The sequence below is a fragment of the Mobula hypostoma genome, chromosome X1 (assembly GCF_963921235.1).
Source record: "Mobula hypostoma chromosome X1, sMobHyp1.1, whole genome shotgun sequence".
Taxonomy (NCBI): domain Eukaryota; kingdom Metazoa; phylum Chordata; class Chondrichthyes; order Myliobatiformes; family Myliobatidae; genus Mobula; species Mobula hypostoma.
Genome location: NC_086128.1, coordinates 3,021,528 through 3,045,155, shown reverse-complemented (window position 1 = coordinate 3,045,155; position 23,628 = coordinate 3,021,528). Strand labels below are relative to the sequence as shown.

General features: G+C 39.9%; 1 protein-coding gene across 9 annotated transcripts in view; it reads right to left on the bottom strand.

Annotated features, from left to right (window-relative positions):
- Positions 1-23,628, bottom strand: part of gpatch8 (G patch domain containing 8) — a 137,434-nt gene that overhangs the window by 68,360 nt on the left and 45,446 nt on the right. For all 9 annotated transcript variants that reach the window (XM_063036959.1, XM_063036966.1, XM_063036963.1 and 6 more), the window contains one exon: positions 19,033-19,119. In XM_063036959.1, the coding sequence (XP_062893029.1) occupies positions 19,033-19,119 (87 nt within the window). The remainder of the gene's footprint in view (positions 1-19,032; positions 19,120-23,628) is intronic.

The following is a 23,628-nucleotide window of genomic DNA, read 5'->3' as shown; positions in this document are numbered from 1 at the left end:
GGTACAAGTCCCTGAAGACACAGTTAGCCCCATTACTACTTAACACCTTTAATTGGATCTTGCAGAGAGGAGAAACTCCACCTTCCTGGAGAGAAGCGATTATTTCAGTTATTCCTAAAGAGGGTAAAGATAAACTAGAATATGGCAATTATCAGCCAATTAGTGTTCTTAATTTAGATTACAAACTATTTACATCTATATTAGCACGCAGATTGGAAGAGCTTTTACCTGGCCTAATCCATTTAGACCAGACTGGATTTATTCAACAAAGACAAACACAGGACAACATAAGGAGAACTCTGCACATATTAGAACAGGTTAATAAGAATGAGACAGAGACAATGGTAGTAGGATTGGATGCTGAGAAAGCTTTTGATTCGGTTAGTTGGGCATTCCTATACAGAGTGTTAGGAAGATTCGGCTTTCAAGAAAGGTTTATTAAAGTAATTCAGACTCTATATGACAGCCCTACAGCCCGAATTAAGATAAATGGGGACCTCTCTGACTCCTTCATTTTAGAGAGAGGCACTAGACAGGGATGCCCAATTTCTCCTCTCCTTTTTGCGCTATATATTGAACCACTTGCCCAACTAATAAGACAGAGCGAAATCGTAAAAGGTATCAAGGTGGCAGGGATTGAACAGAAAGTGGCGTTATTCGCAGATGATGTTTTGGTCTATCTGAGTGAACCAGAAAAATCATTTATAGGATTGTTTACACTGTTGGATGACTTTGGGAAAATATCAGGTTATAAAATAAATGTAAAGAAAACGCAGGTTATGTCCCTAAATTATACACCATCCAAAAAATTGCAGGATACATACGATCTTAAGTGGGAAGCTAAATCATTAAAATATTTAGGAATAACCCTGCCGAAGGATCTTTCAACACTGTCACAGGTAAATTATGGGCCATTAATCTCAGAGATAAAAGCAGATATGCATAGATGGAATCTTATCCCCTTTTTAAGTTTAAATTCAAGGATAAATACTATAAAAATGAATATTCTTCCTCGGTTATTATATCTTTTCCGTACTTTACCAGTGGAGGTGGATGATAATCAATTCAGGGAATGGGACAAATGGATTTCCCGCTTCATTTGGCAAGGAAGGAAACCTAGAATTCGATATAACACCTTACAGTTAGGGAAGGAAGGAGGAGGTATGGTTCTTCCTTGCCTGAGAAATTATTTTTATGCCTCACAGATAACCCCTCTGTTATATTGGTGTAATAGGGAATATAAGGCTAGATGGAAGGAAATAGAATTTGGATTAGTTGACAGTTTTCCTCTTCAGGCCTCAATAGCTGACAAAGGATTGATGGCCCAGTTGGAAAAATTTAATAATGCTTGGATAAATCTTACATTAAAAGTATGGCAGAAGGTGGTTAATTCATGTGGAATTAATAACATGTTAAAACTCTTTAGATGGTGTGCATATGATACCGAATTCCTTCCCAACAGAGGAGATAAAAGATTTGAGCTATGGATAAAGAAAGGTCTTACAACCTACCTCTCATTTATAGATAAAAGAGTATTACAAAGTTTCCAAATCCTGCAGGACAAACATGGCCTAGAACATAATGACTTTTTTAGGTACCTTCAAATACGAAACTATGTTAATCAGAGTTGTAGATATACAGACCTATCAACAGTAGAATTAGAATTTTTCAAGATTCTGAATTCGGCTTGCAGTTCAATACCTAGTAAATCAGTTTCTCGCCTATATAATGCACTCTCCCATGATAAAAATGTAAATACACTGTATATTAAAGAGAAGTGGGAGAAAGAAGCGGGGCTGGTACTTTCAGAGGAGGCTTGGGGGAAAATCTGCAGCTTTCAATGGTCCTCGACTAATTCTTTGACTTGGAGAGAACATTGTTGGAAAAACATTATAAGATACTTCAAGACCCCATATCAGGAAAAATATAAAGATACAAATGTGATGTGTTGGAGAAGGTGCAGCTCCAAGGAGGCAAATCATTTTCATATTTTCTGGGATTGCCCTAAATTAAGTCTATTTTGGCAAGGTATTCATAGAACATTAGTTAAGGTACTTAGGTCCCAGATACCTCTGAACTTTGAGACGCTCTATTTGGGGCATGTATTGTTCCTTGAACAGAAGGAAGATATAAAGTTGCTGCAGGCCCTCTTAGCGGCAAGTAAGAAATCAATCACTAGAAAATGGCTAAATCCAATACCACCTACATTAGAAGATTGGTACGAAATTATCTTGGAAATATTTAAAATGGAAAAGTTGACTTACTCCCTGAGAACTCAAAGAAACACTTTATCAAATCTGGAATAAATGGATTGAATATATAACCCCAATGCGAGCAGACTTTAGATGACTCTCCTAATGATTTATATTGCTCTTCTCATCAACACAGTAATATTGCTAACGTAAGCACCCCTAGTCTAAATGTTTGTTTTTGTTTTGGAAAATAGAGAATTAACACAAGTAAAGGGAAAGATTTGGGAAAGGGATAAAAAAAATGAAAAAATTAAGTAAATAAGTACATAGGGATTGGATAATTATGTCTGCGGGCAGGAAAAAGCACGAACAAATTGGGATATAAACACCTACAATGGTTGGTATATAGGCTTGTATGCAACATTTTGGACCAGTGGAAATGGTCCAGAAGGGTTGTATGGAAACTATTATTACCATTTTTCTTAACAACTAATTTCATTACTTAGCCTAATAGGTTAGATTTACCACAGTACATAATTATCTATTTAAATGTTTATTTTCCTTTTATATCATCTCAATGTGTACTTAAGAATGTATAAATAATTGTAGTTTTATACATATAAAAAAATGGAAAAGGTTATATGTGTGAAAAAAGTACATGATAATTGTGAATTCCTTATCCAAATAAAAATAAAATTAAAAGAAAAGACTTAATGAACCAAATTACTGAGGGAGCTGTCATTTTTAAATTAATATGTTGTACTTTAATGTACATCTCGGTGGAAGTATATTCTTAGCACATTAGTTGAAGGACAGCTGTAACTATGGCCACAGACTGAGATTACAGAAAAAAGTTAATGACTATTTCAAGGAATAGCTAATTACTTCAAGTGTTCATTGTGCATTAATGTTGAACTGGCGCCCACTGATAAATTCTCTTCATAAGGTTCCTTTTAGCCTTAACGTAGGACCTAACAGTTAGCATAGTACAAGATTACACATTGAATGCAAATAGCACAATATCATGCTCAAGCTGAAATTCATAAGCTGATTTTAGCAGACTGTGTTACTGGCCAAACACAACAGATTCCCATAAATTGTTCAATCATAACTAGGTCATGTAGCAACAATGGCACTTTTTCCAACACCTTTCCTTCAGCTACAATTGACGAAGCCCCCATGATTGATCCCAAGAATCAAGACTTTCAAAAGTACATTGACATTCAGAACTATCTTCTAAGTTTAAAACAAATCCAAATATATTATTTCTCTGGTCTACAATCCATTGGCAGGTTTCTAACAAACTTATTCATTAATGGCTCCAACTTCCAAAGTCAGAAAGCCTACATCCTACTTGCACATGAGGAAATCCACAACGTTTTCTCTGTCATCATTCCTATTAGTATAGATCTAACCTTTTCTTTTAAGATCATGCACACACAATATTAGGCATTGAGAAGCAATGTAAATTAGCTAAAGACCATAAGATATAGGAGCATAATTAGGCCTTCTGGCCCATCAAGTCTGCCCTGATCCATTTTCCTTCTCAGCCCCAATCTCCTGCCTTTTCCACCCACCCCCCCTCCAAAATCCTTTCATGCTCTGACTTATCCAAAATCTACCAACCTCTGTCTTAAATATACATAAAGACGGCCTCCACAGCTGCCTGTGGCTATGAATTCCACATATACACCACTCTCTGGCTCAAGAAATTCCTCCTCATCTACGTTCTAAATGGGCATCCCTCTATTCTGAAGCTGTATCCTCTGGTCTTAAGACTCCCCCACAATAGGAAACAACCACTCCACATCCACTCTATCAACGCCTTTCAACATTCAATTGGTTTCAATGAGATCCCCTATCACTCTTCTGAATTTGAGTACAGGCCCAGAGTTATCATAAGCTCCTCACATGAAAAGCCCTTCAATCCCGAAATCATTTTTATGAATCTCCTTTGAATCCTTTCCAATGTCAGTGCATCCGTTCTTAGATAAGGGGCCCTCAACTGCTCACAACACTCAAGTGAGGCCTCAACATTACATTTTTGCTTTTATATTCTAGTCCTCTCAAAATGAATGCCAACATTGCATTTGTCTCCCTCACTCCTGTCTCAACTTGCAAATTAACCTTTAGGGAATCCTGCACAAGGACTCCCAAGTCTCTTTGCACCTTGGATTTTCTCTCCATTTGAACTTTCTTCGACCAAAGTGCAGCATGGCCATACACTTCCTGACACTGTATTTCATCTGCCACTTCTTTGTCCATTCTCCTATTCTATCCAAGTCCTTCAGTAGCCTCTCTGCTTCTTCAACACAACTTGCCCCTCCACATCCCTTTATATCCTCTGTAAATTTGGCCACAAAGCCATCGACTCCATCGTCCAAATCATTGACATATAACGTAAAAAGAATCAGTCCCAACAGACCCCTGTGGAACACCACTAGACACTGGCAATCAAACAGAAAAGGCCCCCTTTATTCCCACTCTCTGCCTCCTGCTGATCAGTCAATGCTCTATGCATGCTATTATCTTTCCTGTAATATCATGGACTCTTAACTTGTTAAGCAGCCTAATGTGTGGCACCTTGTCAAAGGCTTTCTGAAAATCCAAGTACACAACATCCACTGATTCTCCTTTGTCTATCCTGCTTGTTATTTCCTCAAGGAATTCTAACAGATTTGTCAGGCAAGATTTTCCCTTTAGGAAACCATGTTGACTATGGCCTCCAAGTACCCCAAAACTATTTCCTTAATAGTCAACTCCAACATCTTCCCAACTACAGAGGTCAGACTAACTAGCCTATTATGTCCTTTCTTCTGCCTCTCTCCTTTTCTGAAGAGTGGAGTTACAGCTGCAATTTTCCAGTTCTCCGGAACCATTCCAGAATCTAATGAAAGATCATTACTAATGCCTCCACAATCTCTTCAGCTACCTCTTTCAGAACCCTGGGGTGTGTACACCATCTGGTCTAGGTGACTTGTCTACCTGCAGACCTTTGTTTCCCAAGCACCTTTTCCCCTAGTACTGGCAACTTCAGTCACTTCTGCCCCGACACCTTCAAACTTCCGGCATACTGCTAGTGTGTTCTACAGTGAAAACTGATGCAAAATGCATATTCAGTTCGCCCATCATTTCCTTATTCCCCCAGTACTACCTCTCCGTGTCATTTTCCAGCAGAGATAACAATGGCAGCAGAAAAAAATATGTAGTTACCAGCAAGCTAGACAGATATCATGCGTATTATATTAAAATTATGTCATTACCCTTAAGTGGTATAATGTAAGGAGACTGGAAAAATACATAAGAAAATCTACACTAGTAGCGGGCAGAAAATGATAATGGGAGCTTTCAACCACATTCAAATAAGCTAAGAGACAAAAGAAACCAAAAGGAGGAAATGAAATATAGACTGGTGAATCAATGTGCTCAGCACTCCCAAAGAAAACACTTCATGTGCTGAAAATTTAACCAAGTATTCTAAATAATCAAAAAATTACATAAAAAGCAAAAGATGCTGATAATTCACAGCTGGTTAAGCAATGTTATTTTCACTCTTTTCACGCATTGGAACCATAATGGCTGTGGCCCCTGCCCCCCCCCCCGAGTCTTTCCCTGCAGAATATAGAGATCACAACATGAAAAATTACTGATCTGAAATGTTAACACTCTACCTCTCCACAGATTCTGCCTGACCTGCTGAGTATTAAAAGCACTTTCTGTTCAATACAAGAATCCTTTTTCACCTGAGTACTTCAGCAGTTTGCTCTTCTTTCAGATTTCAGTATCTATAGTTATTTGCCTTCAGATTCCTTTTTCACCATGCACATGAAAAACAAATATTGCTGGTTCCTAGCAAGGATGTTATACCAGAATCATTTGGACAAAAAGAGCAGAACTGTAGTGGCATTGGTAAACTAATTATGGTTCAAATAACACAAGACAAAAGTCATACAGTAGTCAACTTCAAATGATAAGGAAATGAGGGTGGAATGGAACTAGTTTGAAAGGAAGGAACAAAGGACTGAAAAAATGGCAATAAATTAAAAGGATATTTAATAAATTTTAGAACAATTTATTTTCTTAAATAATGTAAAGGCAAAAACAAGCAGTCTAATAAAACAGAAAATAGAATCTGAAGGTAACTTCATACAAAATTCATCTTGCAGTGGATGCATTCACTCTGTAAGCAGTCTTTCCATAGGTTTCAATGTTTTCAATCACTACATTTTTTTATTCCACATGGGTCAAAAATTATTTTGTATGCATCCATACTGCTACTTGTCCATTAACTTCTAAATGACTGATCACCAAGTCACCATTCTGAAATCCAAATGGATTTCAATATCCTCCTCTTCTGATATTTTCTTTGAAGTTCAAAAGTTCTTCACTATTTCAGTTTATTCTCATTTGATTTAGTTTCATTCTAATTCTACATTTAACAATATTTTGTCTTGTTTCCTTCTCTACCATTGACACTATTTGTCTATCCACTTCGTGACAAGATGGGCCAGCTGACCAATGTTTACCAGATCCCATGTGTAGTATTACTATTCATGGATCATTTGATCATAGTTACAGCAATTTGCAGCACAAATATCGAGCAATGTTGATTGTGAGAATAAAAGTTTAATAACGTTATTTGGCACAAAACACCCCACTACAGCAATTACAGGAATATTAAATTGCTCAGTGTGCCATCTGATGTGGAAATTCCCATTATTTACTGCACAACTGTAGTTACTTGCTATACGCAAGACGTTACTTAAATAATTAGACCAACACCACCAAGCTCACCTTTCAGAATGTATAAAAAAGCTTGAATTGATTTCTGGGATCAGTAAATCTAAATTTTGCATCTTTTTTTAAAAAACACCATGAATTTGTTAATTTAAGATTTCCTGAAATCCAGTCTAAAGGAACTAGAATACAAGAGAAATGCAAAAAGCTACAGATGCTGTAATCCGGACCAAGAAGGAATCCAGATTGAGAAACATCTGGGGAAGGAAAGGACTCTACTAATGTAAGCAACACACATCTGCAGAATTCCTCGTGTTTACAACTCTACTAATGTATTGGATTGAGACCCTGCGACAGACTAAGAGTAGACAGGGAAGGGAGCTGTTATAAAAAGGGGCTGGGGATAGATCTAACAGGGCTAGTAAGTGATAGGTAGAACGATGGGCAGATGCAGCCAGCTGGTGGAAGGGGAAAGATGAAATCAGATCCAAGAGGATAACATGTGGAAGCAGTTGACAAAGGCAAGGGGTGGGGAGAAGAAGGGGAGAAGTATAGAGCCAGGTAGGGGTATTGCACCTATCAATGTCACACCTGTAGTTGAAGGGGAATGTGCCAGAAGGGTTGGGTGGTGAGAGATAAGAAACTAGAGTCACAGAAGTAGTGATCCCAGTGAAAGGGGTGGCGGGGGGGGGGGGGGAGGAAGAGACAGAGGCAGGCAGACATGGGATGTGATGAGCAGTAGCACTCTGTTGCAACTATCAGGAATGACAAAGGATGATGAGCTATATGTGGAGGTTGGCAGGGTGAAATGTGGGAGCAAATGAACTCTATTGCTGTTCTGTTTGGAGGAAGGTGGAGCGAGAGCAGGAACCTGGCAAATGTTGAAAATGCAAAAAGGCTGCATCAAGCACAGAAATGACATGCTTCTTGGAAAAAAAGGAACATTTCAAATGATCTGGAATGGAAGACTTCATCTTGACAGCACACGTCTGAGCAGAGAAAATGGAGAAAAGATGGCATCTTTACAGGACACACAGGATAGGAAGATATGTAGTCAAGGTAGTTCTGGAAATCAGTGGGTTTTGTCATACAGTAATTGCCAGTGAATAGCTTGTCTCCTGAGGCTACGTCCACACTGGACCGGGTAAATCCGTAACCGAAGCTTTTTCTCTTTGTTCTGACCCTCCGTCCCACTGAAATGGCGTTTTCCTCCCCCGAAAACGGAGCTTTTCTAAAACGCCCTCTAGAGTGTGTAAACTTGAAAACACCGATTGTGCAGAGCAGTGTGGACGGAGTAACCAGAGATACAAGCCCTGGTCTAGTCAATTTGTCTTCGAAAGACTATCTGGTAGTTTCCAGGTATTAGTTCAGTATAATGTACATTCCCTGAGTGGCTTCCAATGCATTTTAAGTCTTCTGAGTTTTGTTCACCCTTCTAAAACAGAATCAGTTTATGATAAATGTCTTATGTGAAGTGAAAAATGATGTTTTCCCAAATCTTGTTGTTCATGAACTTGAAGACGCCACGGTAGCTTAGCGGTTAGCGCGAGTTATTACAGCTCGGGGCGTCGAAGTTTCGAGTTCATTTCTCCCTGTGACCACGTGGGTAGCCTATCGGTTAGTAGCCTAACTGGTCATTGTAATTTTCATGGAAAGTAATATAAATGGCTTTTACAACCGTTTTATGGTATGTGGCTGCAAATTGCTTGGTTTTATTTTAGTTTTCATCTGTTTGATTAAATCACCCCATTGAAAATAGACCATAATTCTTTCACTGAAACAAAATTACCTTTTATCTTTAACCTGTAAATAGTTTATGTGCACAGAAATGTATTAGGCTAACTATTGTTCACTGTTATAATTATTTCTAAGTTGTGTGTGTTTTATTTTTGTTACTTGTACTTGCTGTTCTGTGGATTAGCAATCAAACATTGTTAACTTATGCTGAGTTGCTCTTCCCTCTTGTGTCTGTGGTATCCTACTGTGCTACACCTTGTGTTCTTTGTCTCTGAATATAAAATGAAAAACCTGTTGGGTTTGAGCTGTCAGTTATGGTTTGCAACAAAGTTCAAAAGTCTGTCCCTTTGGGTTGGGTGCAGCTTCCCTTCCCTTTTCCTCAGCGCAGGAAAGGACCAGTCCCATATCATACATCACGGACCTATGTTGCAGTAGGAATGTCTGCCATATATGATGGGGTTTAGCAATGTTGCCAAGTGTTCTACAAATATTACTTTCAGGTAGGAGTACATCATATAATAGCTCTGACATTCCAGCCTCATGTCCCAACCATCAATCGGCAATGCCTCTTCCAGTGACGCAGACATGAACTGCAGGGTTTTGGCACACTGATTGGCAAGAGGATGCAAACCAAGTGAGACCCTGGAAGGAAAGATGGTCGCTAGATTATTATTAGTGGAGTTGGTTTTGGGTAAGGAGTGGGTTGTTGAGATCTGGTCAGCATATATAGAGAAATATATAAACACAAGCAAATCTGCAGATACTGGAAATTCAAGCAACACAGACAAAATGCTGGTGGAACACAGCAGACCAGGCACCGTCCTGTCCTGACAAAGGGTCTCGGCCCGAAACGTCGACTGTACCTCTTCCTATAGATGCTGCCTGGCCTGTTGTGTTCACCAGCATTTTGGGTGTGTCGCTAGAGAAATATATGGTGTTTTCTTTGCCTAATTTAGGGAGAAATAATTTGACATGCCAGTCACTAATAATAATTTGAACCAATTTTCAAATCATACTAACCTTAAACAAATGATCTTGTTTCTAATGTTTTCACAAATATAAACACTAAATTTAAGCTGATACTATTACGTTTTTGTAGTCACTGTCTTTGTTTAAAACCCTTGGCTACTTTAGGGAAAACAGAGAAATCAGTAGATGTTTGGAAAATGCTGCTGTGGAGGTGATAGAAACAGATATGCAGCAGCATTGAAGAAGTATTTAAACAGAGACATGAGCTGGAAGAGTTTGACGGAACACAGACCTAATGCAAGCAGATGGGATTAGTTTAACTTGGCTTCATGGTTGGTGCAAACATGATGTATCAATGAGCCTTTTCCTGTTATGTACTTTTCTACGTCCACACTATGCCGAATAATTTTGAAAACGCCGGTTTCGAGTAAAAACAACAGGCGTACACACTAAGTATTTTTCAAAATATCTCTGTCCACACTAACACGGATATTTAGGCGAACCTCCTCTACTGGGCACGCGCAGGACACACAGAAAACAAGCGAAAAGGAAATGGTATACTTGGTGCGCGTTTGTCCAGTTACAGAGTAGAAAAACTTCAAAGAATTGCTCTTGGCTCTCGCGCAGGAGGACTTAAAACTAAAAACAAATACTGGAGCGTATGGAGGCAACCGACAGGGAGTTCACAGACAGTATGACCCGGCTGACGACGAACATTGAAAAACTGACTAACTCTGTTGCATTAATAAAGCACCTTGTTAAATATATAAAACATGTCTGCTTCAGTGTTATCTTGTATTTCCATACAATGTTACAGTAGGCTGTTACACATCTATTGTCAGAGAAGTACTTATATAAATAGGTAAACCACCTTCATACAAGCAAGGACAGAAAACGGCAAAGTGAGTATACTTATTTATTTTGTAAGCTATGGGTCAAAGTATTTGGTGAGTACATTTCTAACTCTTCTGGCTTCAGTCTCGTTGCTGTCTGTTCTGAAATTGTTAGGTTATGTGAGGGATTGCGTTCAAGAAAACAACGAAATGCCGCGCTGCGGCCATCTGTTCCGGCACGTCATGACAGCGTTTTTAAATAGTCAAAAAAGCTCACTTTACAATTTAACTCTCACGCCGTTCACACCGACTGCGCGTTATAACAGCCGTACGGCAGTGCTTGCGCAGTACCAAGCAGAAGCAGAAAAAGCATTATTGTTGTGATGTTGTCACGACAGCGTTTTTAAATCTCTCCGTTTACCCCGTACACACCAGAACGGATATTTGGCGCTTTCAGATTTATTCACTCTGGAGACCGTTTCTGAAAATCTCCGTTTTTGGAGGGTGAAAATGCCGTTTCAGTGTGGACAGAAGGTCAAAACGAAGATAAAAAGCTTCGTTTTCAAAATTATCTGGCATAACGTGGACGTACTGTATGATGGAGACGTAGATTGGGGGGGGGGGGGAGTATCAGAAATGGCCCATGTGAATTTGAAAGCAAGGTACAAATGAGCAGAAAATAAACTCTGCCTGAGAATAGGAAACAGCACCATTGCAGTTGTCTGTGGAACAGAGAAAGAGGTGGAGAGTAACACCAGAACAGACTTACAATAAGAACTACCTTGCAGAACCAACAAAAAGACATAGCTATGGCCCAAGCCAGTGTTCATAGCTACTCCTTAGACTTGCAGGAAGAGTAAGGAATTAAAAAGTGAAGTTCTTCAGGGTAAAAAAAACAAGTTCTGCCAGGTGGATGATAGTGCTAGTAGTGGGGAGCTGGTTGGATCACTGCAGAAAGAAGTGAAGGGTTTTGAGACCTTAATGGAGGACTGTAAATGTATAAAGACTGGACATCCATAATGATGAGATGGTGAGGACTAAGGAATCAGAAATCGTCAAAATGGTGGAGGGAATGCAAGGAGGGAACATATAACAGAGCAGAATATATAACATAGAGGACCTTTGGCCAATGATGCTATACCAACCTTTTAACCTACCCCAAGATCAGTTTAACCCTTCCCTCCCACAAATCCTTCCATGAGCCAATCTAGGAGTCTCTTAAATGTCCCTATGTATCTGCCTCTACCACCCCCGGTAATGCACTTACCACTTTATTTAAAAAAAAACTACTTTTGATACCTCCTCCCCACCATACTTTCCTCCAATCCCCTTAAGAGTATGTCCTTTTATTTTATTTATTTAGTGATACAGTTTAGAGAATGCCCTTACGACCCTTCGAGCCACAATTAGCCGACAATCCCGATTTTAACCCTAACCTAATCACAGATCAATTAGCCTACCTGGTTTGTGGGAGGAAACGGAAGCACCCAGGGAAAACCCATCTATTCCACTGGGAGGATGCACAGACTTGTTGCAGATGACATTGAACTAAATATTTCTTACATCCTTCACAGACATGACGAGTAAAAATCTTTACATTATGTCTCCGTCTAAATGTGCAATAATAATTTATAATAAACAGAACAGTCAATGTAACATAGAGTACACTCAAAACAGCATGAGTTAAGCAGTCTGATGGCCTGGTAGAAGCTGTCCCGGAGCCTGTTGGTCCTAGATTTTATGCTGCGGTACCGTTTCCCAGATGGTAGCAGCTGGAATAGTTTGTGGTTGGGGTGACTCGGGTCCCCAATGATCCTTTGGGCCCTTTTTACACACCTGTCCTGGTAAGTGTCCTGAACAGTGGGAAGTTCACAACTACAGATGTGCTGGGCTGTCCGCACCACTCTGCAGAGTCCTGCGATTAAGAGAGGTACAGTTCCCATACCAGGCAGTAATGCAGCCAGTCACGTTGCTCTCAATTGTGTCCTGTAGAAAGTTTTTAGGATTTGGGGGCCCATACCAAACTTCCTCAACCATCTGAGGTGAAAGAGGTGCTGTTGTGCCTTTTTCACCACACAGCTAGTGTGTACAGACCACAAGGTCCTCGGTGATATGGATGCCGAGGAACTTAAAGCTGCTTACCTTCTCAACCCCAGATTCATTGATGTCAATAGGGGTTAGCCCGTCTCCATTCCTCCTGTAATCCACAACCAGCTCCTTTGTTTTTGCAACATTGAGAGAGAGGTTGTTTTCTTGACACCACTGTATCAGAGAGATGACTTCTTCCCTGTTGGCCACCTCGTTATTGTTTGAGATAAGGCCAAACAATGTAGTGTTGTCGGCATATTTTATTAGCAAATTAGAGCTGTGGGTGGCGACACAGGAATGGGTATACAGGGAGTAAAGGAGAGGACTCAGCACGCAGCCCTGAGGGGCTCCTGTATTGAGAATCAGAGGGTTGGAGGTGAGGGAGCCAGGATCCAGCTGCACAAGGCAGGGTCAAGGCTGAGGTCTCTGAGCTTCTTGTTGAGCCTGGATTGAACTATGGTGTTGAATGCTGAACTGTAGTCCAAGAACAGCATTCGCACATAAACATCCTTCTTCTCCAGATCAGAAATGAACTCCAAACTCCAACGCCCCGAGCTGTAACAGCATTGTACTAACCACTACACTACTGTGGTGCCCACAATGCCATCCTGGGAAAAGGGCACTGACCGTCCACTCATCTATGCCTCTTATCTTATACACTTCTATCAAGTCTCTTCTCATCCTCCTTCATTCCAAAAAGAAAAGCTGTAGTTTGTTCAACCTTTTCTCAAAAGACATGTTCTCTAATCGAGGCATCATCCTAGTATATCTCTCCTGCATCCTCTCTACAGTTTCTACATTTTTCCTATGATGGGGTGACCAGAGCTGAACACAAAACTCCAAGTGTGGTCTAACCAGATTATAGAGCTGTAACATTACCCCGCGACTCTTGAATTTAATCCCCTGACTAACAAAGGCTGACACACAATACGCCTTCTTAACCACACAATCAATTTGCACAGCAACTTTGAAGGATGCATGGTCCACTCTACTAAGAATCCTGCCTTTAACTTTGCACTCTACCATAAAGTTCAATCTCCCAAAGTGTATCACTTGCTACTTTTCTAGATTGAACTCCATCTGCCACTTCTCAACTCTGTCAACTTCCCATTGGAAGGTACAACCTTCTATACTTTCCACAAAAACCACCAACCTTTGTGTCATCTGTAAACTTACTATCCCATCCTTACACTTCCTCATCTAAGTCATTTATAAAAATCACAAAGAGCAGAGGTCCCAAAATAGATCCTTGTGACACACCACTGGTCATGGACCTTCAAGCACAATATGCTCCATTTACTGTGCCCTCTGTGGGCAAGCCAATTCCAAATCCACAAGCTTTCTTCATGAGCCTACCATAAGGGGAAGGGAAGGGAATGGAAAATGGGAGACAGGACAGAGTCAAGGTATGAGGCAAAGTTCAGTGGGACAAGAACAAGCAGAAAGAATGAGCCTACCAGGATCTTGAGTGAAGTGTAACAACTAGTATAAATCACTAAAGATGCAATTTGTTTTCATTTAAAAATATTAGAATAGATCTACGGATGCATATGACTCCTATTAATCAAGTAGTTATTTAAGTCTGAGAGGTATTAACATCTTATTAGTTTGGTGAAAAAAATCACGAAAAGCTATTAATTTATTTTTTAAAGAAACTTAACCGTTGTACATTTGAATATAGAGAATATGCAGCACCACCTAATGGTAAAACTAAAATATACCCAAGACAGGCTTGTGTTAAAAAAACAGGGCATCCTTCTATGAATCTCCACTTTAGCTTTTTATGCAAAGAACAGGACAGCAAAGAATACAAGAGTACAAGATATTACTTTTACAATGGGACTAAATGGGTTGCAGTACCATGGACTAGTAAACAACAGTTAAGAGAGACACACTGATGAATAACAGGAATGGAAATGGATACACATTGTGGGGCACCCAGTGATCAATATGAGGATCACTGGGCATTCCACATGCAGATATCACTCAATTGATGCATGTTCTATTTATGCATTTCCTCTTTAATATAATGTACACATTAAGGTATACATCCTTGATACACTTTGGATAGTCTTGATGGTAGAGTACAAAGACCACAGATCTCTCTAAATTGGCATGCAAGGTGATAAGGCGGATAACAAAGTGTACAGATTTTTGGCTTTCATTAGTTAGGGGATTGAGTTCCAGAGTCGCAAGGTAATGTTGTAGCTCTACAAAACTCTGGTTAGATCATAAGAGTACTGCGTTCAATTCTGGTCACCTCATTATAGGAAAGATATGGAAGCTTTAGAGAGTGGAGAGGAGAATGCTGTATGAGGAAAGAGTGAGTTAGGGCTTTTCCCTTTTGAGCAAGAGAGAAGACTTGACAGGGGTCTACAAGACTTCGAGGCATAGAGAGAGTGGACAGCCAGCACCCTTTTCCCAGGATGGTAATGGCTAAACGAGGACATACTTTTAAGGTGACTGGAGGAAAGTAAAGGGGGATGTCAGAGATAGTCTTTTTGAAAAACACAGGAGTGGTAAGTGCATGAAAACACCTTGCCAGAGTTGATGGCAGAGGCAAATCCATTAGTGACATTTAGGAGACTCTTAGATAGGCACATGGATGAAAGAAAGGATTATGTGGGAGGGAAGGGATTAGACTGTTCTTGGAGTAGGTTAAAAATTGGCACATGAGCCAAAGAGTCAGTACTGTGCTGTAATATTCTGTTACATCCAATCTCATCCCATTACTAAAGTCCTACAATACAGGCAATATCTTCGTGAATCGCTTCTGCACTCTCTCCAGCAGCATGGAAATAGGTCATTCAACCCAACTGGTCCATGCCAAACACAGCATCCTCCCTGGTGAAGAAGGTCTGCCAGTGTGGGTGCTTTCAACAAACCATGCATCTATACTCCCAAGTCCCACCATTAAAAAATACTCATCAGTGCCCTGCTATGCCCTGCATAGGTCCTACCTCTGCTATGCTTCTTGAGCAATCAAACACTCCAGTCTTCTCGGACTTCACCAGTGGCTAACAACCATACCTAGACCATATTTCAGGAAATCTAAATGATCTGGTTGCCTTCCTCCTGCCTGCATACAGGCAGAGGCTAAGAGCAAGTCTTAAGAGGAAAATCAAGGTGGTTAGGGGAGACAGAGGAGCAGCTACAGGATAGCTTTGAGTCAGCACACTGGGCCATGTTCAAGGGGTCCGGATCTGAACGAATAAGCCATGGGTGTCAAGACATTCATGGGCGAGGGTGTCCCCACAATATCATCCAGTCTTCCCAAACCATCAGCCCTGGATGAACTGAGATCTACAACCTGCTGAGAACTAGAACAGTGGTATTCAGGTCTGGCGACCAAGTAAAATAGAAGAGGTCCAGGTATGACCTCTGGAAAGTCATCTCACATGTAAAGCAGCAAATTACAGAACGGACAAACCACTGAAGGATGACAGCTGTGGTAGGGTCTGAATACCATCACCTCCTACAAAGTAAAATCAAGTGACATTTCTGACAAGGCTTCACTCCCAGATGAGCTGAACACCTTTTATACTTGCTCCGGCTGTCATAAAATGGAGTAACTTTCACAACTCCCAGAGCCCCCAATGTTCCTGTATTTTCAGTCTCTGAGGCTGACATGAGAGCATCCTTAAGAAGGTTAAGCCCACAGAAAGCACCCTGTCCAGAACGGGTACCAGGCCAAGCACTAAAGACCTGCGCTAATCAACTGGCTGGAGTATTCACTGATATCTTTAACCTCTAGCTTTGGCAGCCTGAGATACTCACCCACTTCTAGAAGGCTCCAATTATATGGGTGTCCAAGAAGAACATGGTAATCTGCCTCAATGACCATCATCCAGCACCACTTATATCCACTATGAAGTGCTTTGAGAGGTTGGTAATGAAACTATCAACTCCTGCCTGAAGAGTGACTTGGATCCACTCCAATTTGCCAAGAGTCACAACAGGTCAAAGTAGATGCCATTTCATTGGCTCTTCACTCAACCTTGGAACATCTGGACAATGAAGATGCACAGATCAGGATGTTCTTCATTGACTACAGCTCTGCATTCAATACCACCATCCCTTCAAAACTAATTAATAAGTCCCAAGATCAAGGCCGCAATACCTCCTTGTGCAATTGGATCCATGATTTCCTCAGATGCAGACCCCAGTCAGTTCAAATTGGCAACATCTCCTCCGCAATCTCTATCAGCACAGGTGTACCACAAGGTTGTTACTTAGTCCCTGCTCTACTGGCTTTACACTTATGACTGTGATGTTAAGTACTGTTCCAATACCATGTTTTAAGTTTGCTGATGACACCACTGTTGTTGGCCAAATCAAAAGGTAGTGACGAATCAGCATATAGGAGGGAGATTGAAATTCTTGCTGAATTGTGCTAGAACAACCACATGTCACTCAATGTCAGCATAACCAAAGAGATGATTATTGACTACGGGAGTAAGAAATTCTTGCTGAATTGTGCTAGAACAACCACATGTCACTCAATGTCAGCATAACCAAAGAGATGATTATTGACTACGGGAGTAAAAAACCAGAGGTCCAGGAGCTATTCGTCACTAAACAGTTTGCATGATCAATTCCGGTTGGACAAAATCAAGATTAGAATCCGTGGTTTATTTTTCTCTCCAAAATCCAGAGGCATAGAAACCAATTAAAGCAATCCTATAATAACTCAAATGAGTTCGGAAAGCTTGAGGTTTGCTCAACAGGAAGGTAGAAATGCTTCCAAAATCCACAATTTGAAATAATTAGGACAATAGGAGTAGGCATGAAGTTCGACTGCCAACTCATGACACCCACCCAGGTTGTACACCAACCCTACGGACAAATCATTGACATTCCTCCAACAACGTGAGAAACTAGATTTCTAAACCTTGCAGCAATTGTTCATGACAAGCAGGAATAAGAATTAAACGCAAACACGAGGAAATCTGCAGATGCGGGAACTTCAAACAACACACATAAAAGTTGTTGGTGAACGCAGCAGGCCAGGCAGCATCTACAGCAAGAGGTACAGTCGACGTTTCAGGCCGAGACCCTTCGTTCGTCAGGACTAACTGAAAGAAGAGCTAGTAAGAGATTTGAAAGTGGGAGGGGGAGGGGGAGATCCAAAATGATAGGAGAAGACAGGAGGAGGAGGGATGGAGCCAAGAGCTGGACAGCTGATCGGCAAAGGGGATATGAGAGGATCATGGGACAGGAGGCCCAGGGAGAAAGAAAGGGGGAGGGGGGAAGCCCAGAGGATGGGCAATAACGGATGGGGTATGAGGGGGAGGTGGAGCATTAACGGAAGTTAGAGAAGTCAGTGTTCATGCCATCAGGTTGGAGGCTACCCAGACGGAATAAGGTCTTCAACTTTTCGACCACATTTTGATTCAGACTCGCTATCACAGCCATATATCCTTTCTTGGTACGTGTCTCCACCGCCAACTTACTCCAGTTGGCTTCAGGATTCGTTTCCTCGATGTAAAGATGAACCCACACTCAGGTTGGAGGAACAACACCTTATATTCCGTCTGGGTAGCCTCCAACCTGATGGCATGAACACTGACTTCTCTAACTTCCGTTAATGCTCCACCTCCCCCTCGTACCCCATCTATTATTGCCCATCCTCTGGGCTTCCCCCCTCCCCCTTTCTTTCTCCCTAGGCCTCCTGTCCCATGATCCTTTCATATCCCTTTTGCCAATCAACTGTCCAGCTCTTGGCTCCATCCCTCCCCCTCCTGTCTTCTCCTATCATTTTAGATCTCCCCCTCCCCCTCTCAAATCTCTTACTAGCTCTTCTTTCAGTTAGTCCTGATGAAAGGTCTTGGCCTGAAACGTTGACTGTACCTCTTCCTATAGATGCTGCCTGGCCTGCTACATTCACCAGCAACTTTTTGTGTATTGCTTATAAGAATTAAACGCTAGTTTTGCCATTGAAACCCATTGCCCAACAATGAATTACGAACAATGCATTTGGACTATAAAATACTTTTCCAAAAACTTCTAAATTGGTTATAAAAAGGCATTAAGTTCAACATTATGAATTTCTGTTGTCCCTTATCGCTCAGTCCAAAAGTCAGAATGTAAAGTGCTATTTTTCAACTTTTGTAATTTTGTTTGTCACAGGCATAAAATTCTTTGAGTATAAACCCAATACAATAACAATGATATTAGCTGACTCCAGCTAGTTTGATATGTCTAATCTTAGAAAATTAATTTCCAGTTGATAATGATATATTAAATTAAATCCAGAATACAAGATGAGAGCAACATTCATGGTAAGTTAGTTTTAACATTGAAAACACTTGGAAAGGACAAACTCTCAGTCATACAGTTTGGGACTTACTGCATCAAACATTTGTTTGATATACCAAGACCTATGCTTCATTGTTACAACAATTGATTTTAAACTAAGATTAATGGGAAAGGTACAGCATTCACACCTCAGAGTATCCTTAGAGATCTGTCATTACCTTATACTTTTGCCGAAGTTCTTCAGTATCCTGTTTCTCCACTTCCATAACACGGCGTCGTTCTGTGGCATCATCTGCATAATCAAGCTACAATGAAGAAAAATGTTTTCACAAAATGGATATTCTTCATGGGTCAGATATCTTATTTATTTATTTATATATCTTATTTATTTATTTATTTATTTATTTATATATATATATAAATAAAAATAAATAAAAACAAATATTAACACTTTCTTTGACTCATTCCAAATATGGAAGACATTCCTTTGTGTCAAGTTCTCTTATTGTTTGTGGGATCGGGTCATCACTGACAAAAGTTAACTAGCATTCTGTATTTATCCTAATCTGGTGTAGATAGCCATTCATGTTGCTAGGTAGCAAATTCCAGTGACAATAATGCCTACCAGTCTTGACCTTCAGGTCAAGAGTCTGGAAGGTATATCAAAGTCAGCCGAGCAAGTGTTAGCATAATCTATAGATGATACCCATTTAGTCATGCTGTTCAGAAGATGGAGATAATTATTTTATTGCAGAAGTAATTTTATACATGTTTTCAATTAGGCCCAATTTCACACAAGTACAAATGACATAACCACCAAATAATTAGCAGACTAATCCTATTTTTTCACCACTGCAGCTTTAAGTATTTTGCAGGCATTTCCCATAGAGGGAAAAAGTGAGAACTTTACTATCCAATTCTCAGAGCAAGATAGGTGGAGCAATCAAGGAAAGCAATAGAGAAGATCAAAGACAAATTCAAAAAGCGTCTAATCTGGAACTTGAGGTTGCTACCAGTTTATCATGCAATGAACTGCCTAAAGAATTGAAAACCTGTATTTTTTTTTAGTGACAAACCATCTCCATCTCATATGCTTAAAAAAATAGATATAGATCATACCAGAGATAATAGCTCATGCAGGTTGATTTCTCAAAGCTTGATTGCAAATATTATAAATTTAATCTGCTAAATTTCTGTAAGTGATGCAGCAGTATAAGGATCCTAAGATATCTCAATTATTAATTATAGCAACAAAACATACAATTCCACCCAACAAATCCAAGTGATGTTCATGCATCACAGTCCTATAACTCAGTATTGGGTATGTTATAATGTGTTTACCTCATCTCCTGACTCCCTAAAGATTTTCCAAATCTACAAGGCTCAAGTCAGGACATGATAGAACACTCTCCACTCTTAAACAAGTGCTGCTCTCTAATAATGTCAAAAATACAAGCCTTATTTCAAAAGGAAGCATAATCATTTTACAGAGGCACAGAAAATTAAAAGGAAACAAATTTAGGAGATACATTTCAAAGAAAAAAAAGTTGGTTTAAAAAAATTTTCATGATCTTCAAGGTGCAAGAAAATAGGCATCTAAAAGCCAAGGATACAAATTTTTACCATTCTTGCCACATAATTAAATGTGTTTTTACTTGTCTTTTAAATTGGAAGCAAAGCCTTAGCCATATTCTGATTTATATTTTTCTGGAAGAGCTATGACTTGGCTTTCTAGCTTGACAGAAATTTGCAATAAACAAAATCAAATTTAGTTTTATCATGGATTCAAATGTGCAGTAGTGTTCATAACCACCCCCATCACTTCCTGAATGCAAAGGCAATGATGCCTCTTTGCCTGAAGTGTTCAATTTCCAGTCAAACCACTAGATGGAGTAGCATGCTGCCAGAAGCCTGAAAAATCCTTATGCAACTGAATTATGGCAACCAATGGAGTGATATAAAACTACTGCAATAGCAAACATATTGAGACAAACTGATGTTTTATTCTGTATCAATGACATTTAATGCCCCATATAGCATTAATATTTTTCAATTCTCAGAAAATCAAATATATATAATTTTAGTAGTAATTTCAAATTTTGGCCATCAAGTAGAAATGATGATAAATTAAATTTCTGAAAGCCTGAACACATTAATGCAATAACCAATAAATCATTCTGAAAACACAAGTTTTACAAAAGTAATCACCAAATCAATACTGTCAATTGCTTAAGTAACTTAGTAAGATTGAAACAATGTTTCAAATTTGCCATTTTTATTAACTTATTTTTCCAGAATCTGCAGTCAGCGATGAGCTCAATATTTACTGCTTTTTCCTGGCTGCCTTTAAGTGGTGATAAGCCACCTTCTTCAACCTCTGCAGTGCTTTTAACCAAGGTAATCATTTCCTCAGCTGTTGGGGAGGGAGTTCAAGGATATAAACTCAGCATCAATGAAGGACTGATACATTTCGAGATAGGATGGTGAGAAATAGAGGGGAACCTGGACATTAGTGGTGTTACGTGTACCCGCTGCCTTGTCCTTGGTCTTGAAAGGTGTGGGCTTAGGAGGTGCCGTCAGAGCAGCAGAGGTGAATAACTAAACTCCATTTGGTAAATGATATACAATGCAAACACTGTGCACCAGCGGCGGTGGGAAGAAACATTTAAGATGGTTGATGGGGTGCTATTCAGGCAGGCTGCTTTATCTTGGATGGGAGTCAAGCTTTTAGAAAAAATTAATCACTAGAGTAGCCTCATTCAGACAAGTTAAAATTATTCCATTCCAATTTCAATTTGTGCTTTGCACATGGAAGAAATGTTTTGGGTGTCAGGAGAGTAGAATACTCAGCCTCTGAATTTGTTCATTGTACTTATGTAGTTGGTCTAGTTAAATTCACACTCTACAGTGGAGGAATTTTGATTATGATCTTTGCCTAGCACTAAAGCACAGATGTTACTTGTCACCTTTCACTCAATAGCCGAGTATTTTCCAAAGTTGACTCATAAATAAAAAGACAAAGGCTAAAACTGTGCTTAGAAGGCTGCTTAATGACTAAAATCTATCTGAATTTTTGCTTAAACCTATTTTGATCAAATCTCAGAAGCTGAATGTGTACCCCATCTCCTTTGTGATATGATGATTTTTTGCTAGGGTTAACAAGGAATTACAAAGATGAACATAGATGGCCTTGCTGTTTTGAGATTATAGAATAATTTTTTAAGTGACTAAATGAAGTCTAAAACCATTCTTGTAAACATCTGAATACATATATTGCAAAGAAAATGCAAGTGAAAACAGTAATCTTCTTGAAACTTCTGCTTGTATCAGCCCAAAGTTTCAGCATGATCTAGGGAGAGGTACTTTCAAATATCATTGCTGCCATCAGTGATTCAGGAAATAAAGCCCAGAAGCTTGAAGGTAACTAATGAAGGGATATATTTCATATAGCACAAAGCCCCTTTTGCTATATAGTCTGGATTGTACACAATTCAGATCCAAATAGAGTCATAGGAATGTACAGCACAGAAACAGGCCCTTTGACCCAGCGAGTCTGTGCCGAACCATTTAAACTGCCTAGTCCCATTGACCTGCAGCAGGACCATAGCCCTCCATACCCCTACCATCTATGTACCTATCCAAACTTCTCAAACATTGAAATCAAGCTCACATGCACCACTTGCGCTGGCAGCTCGCTCCACACTCACATCCCTCTGAGTGAAGTAGTTTCCCCCCATGTTCTTAAGCTTTTCACCTTTCACCATTAACCCATGACCTCTAGTTGTAGTCCCACCCAACCTCACTGGAAAAAGCCTGCTTGCATTTACCGTATCTGCACCCCTCATAATTTTGTATACCTATATCAAATCTCCTCTCAATCTTCTACATTCCAAGGAATGAAGTCCTAAGCTATTCAATCTTTCCTTATAACTCCGGTCCTCCAGACCAGGCAACATCCTTATAAGTTTTCTCTGTACTCTTTCGACCTTATTTACATCTTTCCCGAAGGTAGGTGACATAACTACACAATACTCCAAATTAGACCTTACCAATGTCTTTTACAACTTCAACACAACATCCCATTTCTTGTACTCAATACATTAATTTATAAAGGCCAATGTGCCAAAAGCTTTTTTATGCCCCTACCTGTGATGCCACTTCAATGAATTATGGACCTGTATTCGTAGGTCCCTTTGTTCTACCGCACTCCATAATGCCCTACCATTCGCCGGGCAAGACCTATCCTGGTTGGTCCTACTGAAGGGCAACACCTCGGGCTTATCTGCATTAAATTCCATTTACCATTTTTCAGCCCATTATTCCAGTCATGATAGCCTTCCTCGCTGTCCACTACACTCCCAATTTCGGTATCATCTGCAAATCTGCTGATCCAGTTAATCACATTCTCATCCAGATAGTTGATATAGATGATAAACAACAACAACCCAGCACCAATCCCTGTGGCACTCCACTAATTGCAGGCCTCCAGTCAGAGAGGGAACCATCCACTGCCACTCTCTGGCTTTGCCCATAAAGCTAACATCTAATCCAATTTACTACCTCATTTTGAATGCCGAGCAACAGAACCTTCTTGACCAACCTCCCATGCAGAACTTATCAAATGCCTTGCTGAAGTCCACATAGACATCAACCACTTTGCCTTCGTCCACTTTCTTTGTAACTTCCTCCAAGAACTTCAAGATTGATTAGACATGACCTACCATCCACAAAGCCATGTTGACCATCCTTAATCAGTCCATGTCTATCCAAATAATCATAAATCCAGTCCCTTAGAATACCTTACAATAATTTTC